General features: G+C 39.9%; 1 protein-coding gene across 12 annotated transcripts in view; it reads left to right on the forward strand.

Annotated features, from left to right (window-relative positions):
* NFIX (nuclear factor I X) overlaps positions 1 to 16,024 on the forward strand; it is a 316,203-nt gene that overhangs the window by 250,706 nt on the left and 49,473 nt on the right. For all 12 annotated transcript variants that reach the window (XM_060763577.2, XM_060763578.2, XM_067464018.1 and 9 more), the window contains 2 exons: positions 3,309 to 3,429; positions 5,265 to 5,401. In XM_060763577.2, the coding sequence (XP_060619560.1) occupies positions 3,309 to 3,429; positions 5,265 to 5,401 (258 nt within the window). The remainder of the gene's footprint in view (positions 1 to 3,308; positions 3,430 to 5,264; positions 5,402 to 16,024) is intronic.

A 16,024-nucleotide genomic window follows, 5' to 3' on the forward strand; every position in this document is an offset into this window, starting at 1 on the left:
ATATGTGATTGATAACTCCTTTGTTTCCTCGTTGTGCCAAGCCAAGCTCAGTATGATAAGGCAAGTAACATTCCAGAACAAATCAACCCCCTAGTCTTTTTAATCACAGATCAATTTCATTATATATGCTATAATTTCATTATATATGCTATATGCAATTAAATCCTTCCTCATCCTGGTTTTCCCCTTCATGATAATTTATATGGCCTATCTCCCAGTGTTTTTAAAATATTTTAAATTTTTATTCTTGAAGTGGTTCTTCACAGTGGAATTTCTTGTGTTCGATGTTTGATTATATATTTCTGTGTTGTCTATTATATTGGTTTTTGCATTTTATGTTTTGTGTAATACTGTGTTTATTGTGTTGATGGGCGTTGCCTCATGTAAGCCGCCCCAAGTCCCCCTGGGGGAGATGGAGTGGGATATAAATAAAGTATTAATATTATTATTATTACCTACTAACTAGAGATAACTGGCCCCAACTAGTTTGTCAGTGGCCAAGCCAAATCTCCAGATCTTCATTTTGTGCCAAGTGAGCCATCTCTCTTGTAATGCAACCATCCCCAAACAACAAATTGGAAAGTACATCCCTAGCCTGTGGCAACAAAGGCAAAATGACCTTTGACTGTTCCAAAAGCCAGATGAAAAATTACTTAAAACTTAGCTTCACACACACCAAGTACCCCCAAACAAGACCCCCTTCCCCAAAATCAGGTGACCAGGGCTGACCTGCCTCAACCTTCCTTCCCCTTCCAACTGGCCCCAGGCAACCAATGCCATGCAACACCAAAAGTCAGTTCTTCAGAGCCCTGTTACATCTGACTTGGTGCCTGATACACCAGGATGGGATAAAGCAGGTAAGGGGATAAGAACAAGATGAGAAATTAACCACGTGAGAATGGAAGAGAGATAACACTGGGATAAAGGATAACAGCATGATTGTGAATTGAGGGAGAAGATAGCAAGCCAGGGAGAGACCAGGAAATTAGAGGAGAGGTTGCTGCTGTTCTTCCCAGCTTCCCCCTCATTTCTTTTATGAGGGGGTTGTTGAAATTGGCTCCCACTCCTGCACTTTATTTATTTATTTATTTATTTATTTATTTTATTTCCCACATTCCTTTTTTTAAAAAAGGAATTTTATTAGATTTTCCATAATACAACGAAAGAGTGGGAACAATAACAGTATAGAAAGAGAGAGAAAGATAGAAGTATATAAAGAGAAGAAAAAAGAGGAAAAAAAATTTGAAAAGTGAAAAAAATAAATAAAAAAATGAAAAAGTGAAAAATGAAAAAAATAGTTAAAAAATAAAATATAGATACAAAAACAAAAATTAAAAAAAGAAAAAAGAAAATTGACTTCTATTCCATCTTCTTGGTTAATGTCTTTTGATTATTAAAAATATTCCTAAAAAATAAATGTCTATCGTGTCTTCTATTTTCGCAATTTTTCCAGGTAGCTGTGGAGAGGGTTCCAATTTGTTCTTTTTAACGTATTGCCCATATTTTTTTTTCAACAAAACAGTCAATTTGTCCATGTCCATAATTTCCCTAATTTTCTCTATCCACTCTTCTATAGGTGGATTTAATTCTTGCTTCCATTCTCTTGCAAAGACAATTCTGGCGACAGTTGTGATAAATGTAAAAAGCTTATCTTCGTGTTCATTTAATTGTAGATCTAGATCTGTAAACCCAAGTAAATAGTACTCCGATTTTTAAAATCTTCTGTACTTCTTCGTGTATTTCTGCCCAAAGCTTGGATGCTACTTTACATGTCCACCACATATGGGAAAAAGATCCAAGTTGCTTGTGACATTTCCAACACTTATCTGAAGCTGTTTTATACATTTTAGCTAATTGTTTAGGTGTAGTATACCATCTGTGGAATATTTTTATCCAATTTTCTTTTAAATCCATTGCATATGTATATTTCAGTTTTTTATTTCACATTTGCTCCCATTCTCTCATTCGAATTGGTCTTCTTAAGTTTTGAGCCCATTTTATCATGCCATTTTTAACCTGTTCTTTTTCAGTTAGCCAAGTAATATATTGTAAATATTGGATATCACTTTCTTTTCCAATTGGAAAAGAGAGATATTTCCCACATTTCTAACCCGCCCTTCTCAACCTCCGAGGGGGGGGGGGGCTCAGGGCGGCTTACACCAGCAACAATTCAATGCCACAAGATAATACAAATATAAACAAATATAACAACAGTTTAAAACAGTAAATAGAACATTAAGTTAAAAACACATTAAAATCATTGTCATCAATCCATATAGCCAACACTTTCAATGTTGCCTGGGAGCTGAGGAGAAACATGAGGCGGAGGGAGAATAACGAGTGACCAGAATGAAATTCCTTACTTACTTGAATTTTTTTTATTTGATGTGCAAGTGACAAACTATTTTGTGGCAGTGCACAAATATAACAATGCAAAAACTTAAAATGTACAAATCTGTACATTAGATGTTTGGAATAGTATGAGAAAAAAAACATTTGGTTTGGAAATTACTCTGGGTATGGTTAGAATTAATATAAATTTTTCATTACTGTGAGTTATCATTTTCATTGTTTGCATTTGTGTTGTGCTTGAAGCTCTTTGTACTAAATGGGAAGTTTATTTAGGATTAGAAATCAGGCTTTGGAGTTATCACCTTGGTTTCCAAGACTCACATTATAAGGGTTGGTTAATGTAGCAAAACCCACCCAGTAGTACTTTCTTCTGTCAGTGTCCTTAATTGCAGATCCTACTTGCTGCTTCCGTCTACTCGGATTTATGGATATGGCCCTTGTGTCCTTTCAGCAGGGCACCTAATACAGTCTATAAAGTACAGAGTAGGGATATTATGTGATGAAATACAGTATTTTCCTGCATTATAACTTCCAAAGCAACAGCTCCCAATTCAGCTCAGTCCAACAAGTTCTTGCACTGTCCAAAAAGCAAACTCTTCCAAGAACAACTCAATGAGTAGCTCTGGCTTATTATTAGGGATATGCTCATAGCCCAATGAACTTCCAGATGTTGGCTTGCAGCTCCCATCATCCTTAGCCACTGTGGTCAATGGTCAGTGTTGATGGGAGTCACAAACCAACAGCATCTGGAAGGTCACTTGTTCCTTATCCCTACCATAAAGTCAGTAATGCCTCTAACTAGATAAATCCTGTGCAGGGGAGAAGGTGGAATATAAAATGAATAAATAAATTCCCGCATTAAAAAAATCCCTTTCTTCTTTCCTGGAATCTGGAAACTGCTCAGCAAGGAAGACTGTTTGCTTCCAATCTCTGAGTTATGCTCTCTCATTCCTCAGCTCCTGTTGCCACAGCGTCTGGTCCAAATTTCTCTCTGGCTGACCTGGAGAGTCCCAGTTACTACAACATCAATCAAGTGGCTCTTGGTAGAAGGTCAATAACATCTCCGCCTTCTAGCAGGTAAGTCTTCACATCCTCTGCATCTGTTGAGTCACAGAAGAAGCTCTGTCCTTTTGAAGTATCATAGCCTTGGAATCAAGAGGTACCTCTTGTGGCAAGGCCATCCCTCAGTTCTAGTTGTGGGGGAGGTGGTCAGTTAATAGTATTATTTATTTACTATATCTGTATACCACTCTTCTCAGCCCTTGGGCGACTCAGAGCGGTTAACAATAGCAAAATTCAATGCTCATCATAAAACAGTTAAAAACAATTAAAACAGTAGCATACAGTTAATATAAATCAATAAACCGTCTCATTTGCGTCTCATAGTTATGATCGAAATCCAGTCTCATCGTCCAATTGTTCCATATGCCTATGTTCGTTACACTGCCTATTCAAATGCCTGCTCGCAGGCCGGGGGAGTGGAAATTTTTCAAGTTAAAAAAAACCCTGGTTTATTCAGGAATTTTAACTGGTTAACCAAATCCCCATGCTAAGTCTAAGAGACGCAAAAAATTAAGAGTCCCTCAAGAACTGCAAGCACTATCTCAAGCAAATATTGACAATTATGTCACACTGTCATAACTTGCAGCAATAGCCGATGTAGTGAAGCAACCAAGTTGAGGGGGGGGGGGTGTTGAATGCTCTCATTAAGGAGGCCAGACTTGGTGGAGGTGGTTGACAGGTGCGGAGCTGTAGGCTATTGAAGGCTGCTCTGCCCCCTGCTGTGCTCTTTGCTTCAGCATGAGCTGAACCTACCCCCACCCCCCGCAAAAATTTCAACCCCCCCTCCCCGAAATTTTCAACCCCTCCCGAATTTTCTTTCTGGCTATGGCCCTACCTGCTCAAACAACCAGGTTTTCACTTTCCTTTAAAATGTCAACAGGGAGGGGGCTGATCTAATATCTGTAGGAAGGGCATTCCACAGCTGAGGGGCCACCGCTGAGAAGGCCCTGTCTCTTGTCCCCGCCAAACATACTTGTGACGCAGGCGGGACTGAGAGCAGGGCCTCCCCAGATGATCCTAGCTGGGTCATTGGAGGAGATGCGTTCGGACAGGTAAGTTGGGCCGGAACCGTTTAGGACTTTATAAGCTAAAGCCAGCACTTTGAATTGTGCCTGGTAGCAAACTGGCAGCCAGGGGAGCTGGCGCAACACAGGAGTTTTATGCTCCCTGAGCACCGCTCCCGTTAGTAACTTGGCTGCTGACCGTTGGACCATTTGAAGCTTCCGGACAGTCTTCAAAGGCAACCTCACGTAGAGAGCATTGCAGTAGTCTATACGGGATGTAACCAGATCATGGACCACTGTGGCTAAGTCAGACTTCCCAAGGTACGGGCGCAGCTGACACACAAGTTTTAACTGTGCAAATGCTCCCCTGGTCACCGCTGAAACCTGGTGTTCCAGGCTCAGTGATGAATCCAATCATCTTCAGGGGGAGTGTAACCCCATCCAACACAGGTTGTAGACAAAATGACACTGCAAATGAGAGCAAGGACCTAGTGGTGGAACAGTAAATTTTAACAGAACGTTGAGTTGGTCAATGCCTATGGCAATGACAGTATCTTCAAAACTAATGGTGGAGGGCTGGGAAAACCTGGAGGTGTTTTCTTGGGTAGCATGGATGGGTGCAGGGGAGGGAGGGAGGGAGGAAAAACACATTACAAAAGTCATTGCACGATTGCTTTTAGCCCCACGTGCCATCATGGAAGATAAAACAAAACCTGCAAGCTACTTTGCGTCTTAATTTGGACTCTTGCTCCCCTGAGGTTGAAGCCCTTCCACAGCTAGTTCTGCTACCTCTCATCATTCCCTGTTGCTTATTCTCCTCTTCTGTGTGGTCTGTTTCCTTTGCAGCTCTACCAAGAGGCCCAAGTCGATAGATGACAGTGAGATGGAGAGCCCGGTAGATGATGTGTTCTACCCTGGGACAGGGAGGTCCCCAGCAGCTGGCAGCAGCCAGTCCAGTGGCTGGCCCAATGATGTGGATGCAGGTATTATTATTATTACATGGGTGTTATAATAATGTTTTCAAAGCAGGTTGCTTACCTTTTAATTCTCATTCTTTGAGTGGTTACCCACTCATTTGCAACTATAAGTCTGTGCTTGCAGAGCGGAACTCCACTCTTTCTGGAAGTTAGAAATGTGCTCTGCCTCCTTATGTACACACTTGTTCTAGATTCTCCTCAGTCCCAAAAGATATCTTCTACAATAGGAGGCACCAACCTTTCCTCACCAGCTCGCATAGGATGAAGAAAGGGCTAGGCTGGCTTCCATGTATTATGTCCATGGGAGGCAGCAAAAAATTCCTTCACATAAACAATTTATCTATTATAAATTCTTATTTCTCCACCTTGGCGATCATCTTTCTACCTTGTGGGAGGGCAGAAAGGACCATCAAACATTCTGATTCTCAGATACATTCCTCCCCGAGTTACTGTAGGCTGCATTGATGTTTGCTTCTGTTTCCTAGAGTTTTTCTCTGCATTCCCTTGCCAGCTCTTGAAGAACTATAGGGAAAGTGGGAACTGACACTTCTAGAAATCTGTCCAGAAAATTGTGATTTGGGCCCCAACTGCACTGCCATATAATGCTGTTTGAATGCAGTGCAGATTCATATAAACTGCATAAGACAGAATACTTGAATAAGACAGATGAGGAAGTAATGATTTGCCTTATTGGTGAGGGCTGAGGACACATTGAAGAGTTTCAGCAAGGTAAAGAACTCCAGAACATGGAGGGAGGGGTCTTTTAAGTACTGTATGCTATCTATAGTGTTGTTGTGTGTAAACCATAAAACCATAAAAGAGTAGAGAGATAGACTGCAAACCCTTAGTGCAAAGTCCTACATATTAATGAACCAATGTGATTAAAAGCGCCAATAAGACTTAGCACGAAATATACAACATTTACTAAAGAGAGTTGTTGTAGGTTTTGTTCTAGAGGCATTCTCTCCTGACGTTTCGCCTGCATATATGGCAAGCATCCTCAGAGGTAGTGAGGTCTGTTGGAACTAGGAAAATGGGTTTATATATCTGTGGACTGCAGCAAAAGAACAGCAAAACAACAGAGAGGAAACAATCAGGGACAGCTAATCATTTCTCAACAAAAGATTCCCCCAGGCACTAGCAAGCCACACCAAAAAACTGCCAGGCCATCAAATGCTAATCAAGGTGGTCAGTTGAAACATTCACACTTAGCTCCAGCAGACAAGGGTTCTTTGTCCCACCCTGGTCATTCCACAAACATATAAACCCATTTTCCTAGTTCCAACAGGCCTCACTACCTCTGAGGATGCTTGCCATAGATGCAGGCAAAATGTCAGGAGAGAATGCCTCTAGAACATGGCCATATAGCCCAAAAAAACCTACAACAACCAGTGATTCCGGCCATGAAAGCCTTCGACAATACATTTACTAAAGACATTGTATCAGTGAATAAGAATACATATATGGCGCATTGACACATTTTTGCCAACCGGCAGTGCACCTGTAACTGTACTGCACACAGACACCCATCATATCTCTAAGAAGAGGGCATCTTTAATATGGGGGCCACCATGGAGAAGGCCCTTTTTCCAGTTGTCATAAAGTATACCCATGGTTGTTTGGAAGGGCTTTCTCCTCCAACAAGGGAATGTACTGGATTTATAGATAACAGTTTCTCAGTCCCACCCGAAGCCCTTTTGTTCAAGATATTATAAGTCAACAATGAAACCATAAACCGGCCCGGCGTTGAATAGTCTAGTGCAGTTCTTCCAAATTTTGTTGCAGTTTTCTGGTCTAGAGGTTACTAATGAATGAATCACTGGAGCTAAGAGTCTCTTTCCAGGAATTGGCATAGCAGGCAGACCACATGAAACTGGCAGAAAGTACTCCTATTTAGGGAGATCACCTGTGCTGCCGATGTGAAAGATGGAGCCATTTTATTTGTCTGTTTACATATAGAGAGCATTTATACTACACCCTTCAGTTTAAAAAGGCACATCATTAATTTAGCAGTTCTGTGCCCTTAGGCTTACAGTCCAAGGCAGGGATCCACAAACTTTTTAAACAGAGGGCCAGGTCACAGTCCCTCAAATTGTTGGAGGGCTGGATTATAATTTGAATGAATGAATTCCTATGCACACAGCACACATTTTATTTTATTTGTAGTGCAAAAAAACCCCCTTAAAAACAATACAATAATTAAAATGAAGTACAATTTTAACAAAATTTAACAAAATAAACTTATTAGCATTTCAATGGGAAGTGTGGGCCTGCTTTTGGCTGATGAGATAGGTTTGTTGTTGTTATTGTTGTGTGCTTTCAAGTCGTTTCAGACTTAGGTTGACCCTGAGCGAGGGCTGGGTAAATGACCTTAGAGGGCCGTATCCGGCCCCTGGGCCATAGTTTGAGGACCCCTGGTCTAAGGCATGACATATAAGGAAAAAGGAATGGCAATAGGAAAAGGATTTAAGTCCATCAGATGCTGGCTGCTTCTCTAGATAACAGTTTCTCAGTCCCACCCGAAGCCCTTTTGTTCAAGCTATTATAAGTCAAGAATGAAACCATAAACCGGCCTGGCGTTGAATAGTCTAGTGCAATAGTCAGAGAACAGAGCAGTAGCAGAACATGGAATGAGGGTCACAAGTTGCAATGGGCACGGCATGATGGCTGCCTCTGGCTGCTCTTCTCACTCTCTTAGTACGATGGCAAGTAGAAAATGGAGAGAGAGCCTCACCAGAGTTGCAAGTGACAGGGCATGTTTAGCCTGAAGAAGAGAAGGCTGAGAGGAGATTTGATAGCTATGTATAAATATGTGAGAGGAAGTCACAGGGAGGAGGGAGCAAGCTTATTTTCTGCTGCCCTGGAGACTAGGACGTGAAGCAATGACTTCAAACTACAAGAAAGGAGACACCATCTGAACATGAGGAAGAACCTCCTGACTGTGAGAGCCGTTCAGCAGTGGAACTTGTCATAAGTACCTTTAAAAACATTAAATAGGTTCTTTTATTCCGCTTTTAGTGAGACAGGTTGCATTAGGCACTTTCAGAGAAAAAAAATAGACACAGACTCCAGTACTAGGTTTTATAATAATTATATTGGTTACATAGACAAAGGGGAATATTGCATTAGCATTTACACATATACTCTAACATTCAGTCATTCATTCATCATCCATTCATTCATCAAGCATTCTTACCATTCTTCTTGCTGAAGATGATCAGCTTCTTGAGAGGAGGCAGCAGTTCACGATGGCGTTCAGAAATGGTGTTCAGTTGATCTGACACACACTCTCTGAGAGAGAAGGGTCCTTTTATGTAGTTTTTCCTGTTGATGTGGTTCTGAAAGTTGTAGATTACTGACAGACAGATTCCATCAGTTCTTGAACAGATGTTGATTCTGATTGATTGGCTTTCCTCATCCAGGAGCCTTGTAAGCATTTCTGTAAGGAGCCACAGTGTTGACTTCCTTACTTAAAAGAACCATTGTCTTTGGCAATGTAAACAAGTTTTTCCACCAAGAGTTAATCAAGTCAGAATGTCAACAGTTCTCAAATCCCATCAGCAATTTTTAATTAGTCCACAAGTCCTTTGCCTCTGTCTTGTAGTTTTCAGGCCTCATTCCCTAGAATGGTATCTTCAGCCCAGTTGGGCTACATTCATACACCTTTCATAAAATCTCACTCAAACCATACAGCATATTTTATCATGACATATTCCCCCTCTTGATTTATAATTTCATTTATAAATCAACATGCAGATATTGTGAAGTAGCTTCTAATTTTAGTTGTACAGATCTCAGTTTCTTAAACAAAATACATGTCCATAAAACCATTACAATTAACAGCATTATAATAACTACAATTTTAAGGAATCACATTATCATAATTACAATTACATGAACCATTTCATATGTAGACTGAACTTTTGCATATAAACCTTCAAAACATTTGATCAATTAATGTAAGAACCTTTCTTCATATGCACAAAATCTAAAACCATGTTGTTCCTAAATTATTGTTTTCTTCTTTGTTCATTTTCATTACATTTCCCTAGCAAAACTTTATTTAACTTTATTTCTCATCAACAAACTTTCAAATATATCACATTTCTTTTGACTTCCCATGTTTGTAACCCATATACCATTTATCATTTTATTTCCTTTATAAATCTATGTATCTGAATCCAAATTAAGGTATCCAAAATGTTTCATTTACTAAGCCACCACTGTAACACATTTCCCTTAAGTTATTTAATTAAAACCATAAACAAACCACATTTTTCCATGTGTATGTTTCCCCAACATCAATATAAACCTTTCAAATCTTAAACCTCTTTTTAACAGTAGAACTTCTTTCAACTTTAGATTCACCCGTGTGTGTTTGTTTTTGTGTGTGTCTTTGATTTGAACCCATTTCTCACTTCATCCTGCGCTGTAAAGCAATATTTGCAATTCATTTTCCCCATAACATCCATTCTTTTTAAATGAGCAAATTCTGTGACTCAATGTCCCCAAATTCCCAAACTGCTTTGTTGTTCCAGAAGTCTGAGGCTTGTAGCTCTGGCCTCTGGAAAAACAACCACAAGTAGACTCTGGTACCAGATAATAATATGAATTACCAGTATCATTATTTTTGACATGATTAGTGCACTTTTTCTTTCCACTTAAAATGATATATATATGCATATATATACGCTGTTCAAATTAATGCTCCAATTGCAATTTCTTCATAAGCTTTGTCTTCTTTTAGTTGGTGGCCACCTTCATTCCTGTTTATAAACCAAATAGAACTGTTAATTCGCTTGCGCAGCTTTCCACTGTTTTATCTGATTCCGATGAACCCACTTTTGTTTGTCATTGACCTGTAATAAATAAGAGTGAGGGTAAATAGAATCCAAAATCACATATGGTCCTCTCCACCTCGGGTAAAGTGGGTGCTCTTTAGTTCCCAAGTATAAGTAAGCTACTTGCGTCCCAGGTTGTAGCATTATCTGATAAATCTTTAAGTGATTGGTAATGATCCATGCTCTGTTTTCCATTTGTCTTTTGACAATTTCACAAGTTCATCTGCCTTTTTGTTCCCTTGCACTATCCAATCCCCTTCCTTCTGATGTGCCTTTATCCAGTAAAACTTTACATCAAACAACATATGACAAAGTTCATATATCCTTCTCCATTCTGTTTCATGTTTCAAAGCTTTTTCCTTTGCATTTTTCCATCCATCCTTTGCCCAAAACTGCATAAATTCAGTAACACCTTTATAGACATAATCACTATCTGTGACGATATGTATGGTGATTTCTCTCCCATGCTGACATTCATATTCAAGTATTTTTCTAACTGCAACCAATTCTGCCTCCTGAGCTCCAAAAGAGCCAGAGGTTTCCTCTCGAAATTCCTCATTTGTCTTGCTATTCCATGCTGCCCAAGCTGTTATCCTTGTTCCTGTTTCAAACCAAGATCCTCCATCTGTAAACCACACATAATCCTGTTCACTTAAAGCTTCCACTTGGCCTTTAAAATCCCTTACATTCATGTCTCCAGACATGGCATTGCAAACATGGTTTTCTCCTTCTTCTGTAATAACAGCAGTCATTAAATCAGGGGCTTTTAAAGTTTCAAACCCTATGCCTTTTTGATTTAACCAAACTGTCCATTGAGCCATTTTAACTGAACTCACAGTAGATGTTTTATTATTTAGGATATATTTTAATATCCCATGTGATGACTGTATTATCACTTGACTTGTTCCTATTAAATACTCCCATTCTTCTAAGGCCCACATTACTGTGGCTGCTGCCTTTTCACATTCATTGTATTTCATTTCTGGCATTTTAAACTTCCTAGAAGTGTATGCTACTGGGCGCATTTTCCCATCTTCGCCCTTTTGGTACAATCCTGCTTGTGCTGTGTAAGGTGTCCAGTATGGTCTCAGATAAAAGGGCTTGTCATTATCTGGGTGATACAATTTTACAGCTCTTGTGACCCACAGTTTTAATTTATCTAGGCAGACATCATGTTCCGATGTCCAGTCCCATTTGGCATGCTTTTTCAATAAAGCATACATTGGTCTAGTTAATTCAGCATATTCTGGAATATGCCCTCTGACAAATCCAAATGCTCCTAAAAGAATTCTAAGTTCCTTGACATTTTGTGGAGGCTGGATAGCACACAAACCACTAATCCTATTTTCTTCAATGACTCTTCCTCCCCCTTCTAAAGTCACTCCTAAATATTTCACCTTCTGTTTAACTAGCTGAGCCTTTTCTAAATTGACTTTAAATCCTGTTTCCTTTATCCTTTCTAAGATCCTTTGTGTTCTCTGTTCCACCTCTTGTGCTGTCTTTCCCCATGTTAATATATCATCCACAAAATGGAGAGTATGGGCTCGATCTTCTGGATCTAAGCCCTCCATCATATCTAAAACATGTTTATGAGCTATAGCTGGGGCATTGTGGAACCCCTGTGGGACCCTAGTAAATGTATATTGCCTGCCTTTCAAAGTAAATGCAAACCTTGGCTGACTTTCTTCAGAGAGAGGTAGAGAAAAGAAGCAGTTGGCCAAATCTATTACAGAAAACCAGTCTGCTGTACTACTCACTCTCCCCATCGTTTCTACAATATTTGCAACAACAGGTGCCATGGCTGGTGTCCCTTCATTTATCTTACGATAATCTACCACCAGTCTCCATGACTTTCCATCTGCCTTTCTAACAGGCCACACAGGACTGTTGAAGGGGCTAATAGTCTCTTTCACTACTCCTTTTTCTTCTAATTCCTGAACTACCTCAAAAATTCCTTCCTCTGCTTCTTTACTGAGAGGATACTGTTTTTGAGGAGGGACAAACTTCCCCTTTATCTCAACACAGGCTGTTTTATGTTTTCCACATTCATTCTTTGATTTAATCCCTACTCCAGGGACTATCTGTTCCCATTTTTCTTTAGTTTCTAAGCTTTTTACCTTCATGCTGTAAATTTTCCCATTTTGTTTCACAAGTTGATATAGCTGGTGGGTATATGGATCAAACCAAAACCCATACCTTTTTAATAAATCCATTCCAATAATCATGTCTTCAGTTGCCTCTTTGTCTATAATAAATTCACTTTCACACATAGTCCCACATATGTTGACTACTCCAACTCCTATACGACTGTTCTCTGCTTTCCCCTTAACTCCTTCTAATAATATTGGGCGCAATCTCTCCATTTCTGGCAATTTACTCTTACTTAAACTTGTTGTGGCCCCTGAATCTAATAGAGCTCTATATGTTTGCCCCCTACTGTCAGTTACATATATGTACAATCTATTTTCCCCTGGGATGTATACCAAGTTCCCCCTGTGCTGCCAATCTAAATCTCCCAGGGTTTTATTATTGACAGCGGGGCACCCCTAGTAGTTTCCCTGCTCCCCAGTTTCTACTCCATTCTCTTGCACTTCTTTTAATGCTTTTACCAGTTCCTTAAGATCTTTTCCTAATTCCTGGAAATTAATGGGTGGCTCTGAAGGCTCTACCTTTGTCCCTGTACTTTTTACAGCTTGTTTATCAGGTTGAACCTGATTCTGAGTTTGGCTTTCTGGCCTCTCTTCTCCTTTCTTGACTGAATACTCTTCTAATGCTTTAATCAACTTTTCATCTGAGGCATTATCAAACTCTCTCATAGGTGCCCCTAAGTTTCTCAAAGCTCTCCATATTGTATTTCTATGAAAATTTGAAAAACCTGTGTATCTATTCTTTCCTTGTCCCATTCCTGGTTTCCCTTTTCCCATTTCTTTCCAAGCTTGTTCGTTACTGTATGATATCCTTCTAGGTTCATGGCTTTCAACTTTTACTCTTGCTTTTTCCTGTCTCCCACCTAGTACATGTCTCTTTAATTCTATTAAAGTCTCTTTCAATTCTTTCCAGTCATAGGGAAACGTTGGTCCCCTGACTCCTAGTCCTTGTCTCCATTCTAATTGCAGCCCATCCAGAGGCATTCTCAAAACCTCTTTGTCTTTTATGCAAGAGGCTAAGTCTTCCATAGACTTTCCTCCCCAAAACTCCTGCTCCCCATTCTCATCTTCCTCAGACTCCATCAGTCCTGCTAAATATAATCCTGAAAACATTCTTCTACAGTATATTATGGGATCTTCACCTGGTTTTTGCACCCAATTTACAACTTCTCTCTTTGCTCTTCCCCCTCCATTTTCCAGAACCCATTCTCTCAAAGCATTCACAGGTCCTATATTATCTACTTGATCTACATGCTCCTGTAATTCTGAATACATGCGCAGAAGCCTCATAAATTCTTCATCTTGCATATCATGTTGATCTCTCGCTTCCAACAGGGAAACAGCAAACCTTACTATGCTATCTCCAATTGGCCCTACTTTTCCCTTCTGACAACCTGTCAGAATGCAACCTGTCTCACTAAAAGCGGAATAAAAGAACCTATTTAATGTTTTTAAAAGTACTTATGACAAACTCTCTGCCCCCGGAGTGTGGTGGAGGCTCCTTCTTTGGAAGCTTTTAAACAGAGGCTGGATGGCCATCTGCCAGGGGTGCTTTGAATGCAATACTCCTTCTTGATAGGGGGTTGGACTGGATGGCCCATGAGGTCTTTTCTAACTCTATGATTCTATGACAGCATGATCAGAGCCAGGAGGGTGCAGAAGAAAGCATTTTGGTTGCAGGGTTGTGAGAGAGTTGAGGTTGCTACAAGAGGCTGTGGTGAGATGTATTAGCCCCTAGAATGACATACAGCACGTGTTGTATTGCGATTTCCTGCTCAGTGTTAGAATGCCACTGTTCTCCAGCAAAAGCATCGCAGGTGTTTACCCACGAGAGTCTTTCTCGTAGTCAGGTTTGAGACTCCACTGTTTCTGGGATGAGATTATGCAGAAACAGAACTCAATGTTTTAATACCCAAAAATCAGGGAATTGAATATAATTTAGAATAGAATTGTTTACATGGATAGATTTTACCCACATTAGAACAGATGGAATAGTGGTGGTGTGAGATACTGGATTTTAGGTCAGCTGTCCATCTATGGCCCAGCAGAAGAGTGGGTACTTGGTTCTTTTGAGATCCCATTTATTACTTCCTATATAACTTAGTTTAGGGGATTGAAATAAAGATTTTATAATATCTGAGATTTGACAACATAATTTATAATAATGTCTGTTGTATCTTGATTGATATATATAAACCCTTGACTGTCATTTCAAAACAGCTGTTTGCTGAGGTGATGTTTATCATCCTCTGGGTATGCCTTTGGGTACTTACTGGGTGGTATCTTTCTTTTTATTCCAGTGAGATCATTGCCCTGTGCCCATTATCCATTTTGCAATACAAAAGAAAACAGTTTTGAAGGAATCTTTTTTTTTTAACCCAGAGTCGATGGCCCCTTTCACACAGTTGAATAAAATCCCATCTTTTCTGCTTTGAACTGAATTATATGGCAGTGTGGAATCACATAATCCAGTTCAAAGCAGATATTTTGGGATTTTCTGACTTGATATTCTGGGTTATAGGGCTGTGTGAAAGGGCCCTATATCTGGTTTGGGAGTATCGGTTTTCACAACTGATGCGTGTGTGTGTGACTAATATTCAATCAAGAGGTCATCAGACTTCATCATTTCCAATAACCGTTTGAGTGATCTTTTAAAACTCTGTACTTTTCTGGGCTCTCTGGACTATACTATTGGCCTGCCAACAGCTGGAATGACAGGGGTAAAGAAGAAAGTTTGTTTCAGAATAATTCACCTCTTGATCCTGTCCTTCTTTCATTGCTCTTTGTTTCATCCTTTTTATATTAGCAGGAGAAATCTGGTTATTCTTCTGAACACCTTAGTTGTTTTCCTAGCAACATACCTAGCTCATGGCAAAGTCACTCATACCTTGGTAGCAAGTCAGATGTGTCATGAAAAAAGATATCTTTGCTAAGTGTACTAGGGTTGAATGAAAAGTAATGCCTCCACTTTCATTACTTGGGTTTGGATGGGAATATTTTAATAATAAATCAACCACAGAAATAATCCTTAGAATGTGCTCTTTAACTTGCATGAAATTTCTCTCTGAGTGATACGACGATTGTCCTGAGTCAATCTGTCAACCTTTTGCTTGTGAAACTTGGTGGTTGCTATCACAGGACGTCCAACTCTTTCTTTGTCATGCAAGTCAGATGTTCCCACCTCAACATCTTTAAACTTACTTGCCTAATGACACACAGTACTCACATCAACACAATCACCATAAACAGCTTGCATTCTCTGATGAATCTCCTTTGGGGCGACACCTTCAGCTGTCAATAATTCAATGACTGCACGTTGCTTAAGTCGTATTGACTGAACGTCTGTGCAGGGTTCCATACTTTGCACTTTAACAACACAATGATCAAGGGTCTGGAGAACAAGCCCTATGAGGAGCAGCTTAAGTAACTGGGCATGTTTAGCCTGAAGAAGAGAAGGCTGAGAGGAGATATGGTAGCCATGTATAAATATGTGAGAGGAAGTCACAAGGAGGAGGGAGCAAGCTTGTTTTCTGCTTCCCTGTTTTCTGCTTTGGAGTTCCTGAACAGGTCAAGAAGTAGAAGGGGTTGGGACTAGATAGACTTGAGGTCCCTTAAGAGTTTGGAGAGGTCAAGAGGTTGGG

The sequence above is a fragment of the Anolis sagrei genome, chromosome 2, assembly GCF_037176765.1.
Source record: "Anolis sagrei isolate rAnoSag1 chromosome 2, rAnoSag1.mat, whole genome shotgun sequence".
Lineage (NCBI taxonomy): Eukaryota > Metazoa > Chordata > Lepidosauria > Squamata > Dactyloidae > Anolis > Anolis sagrei.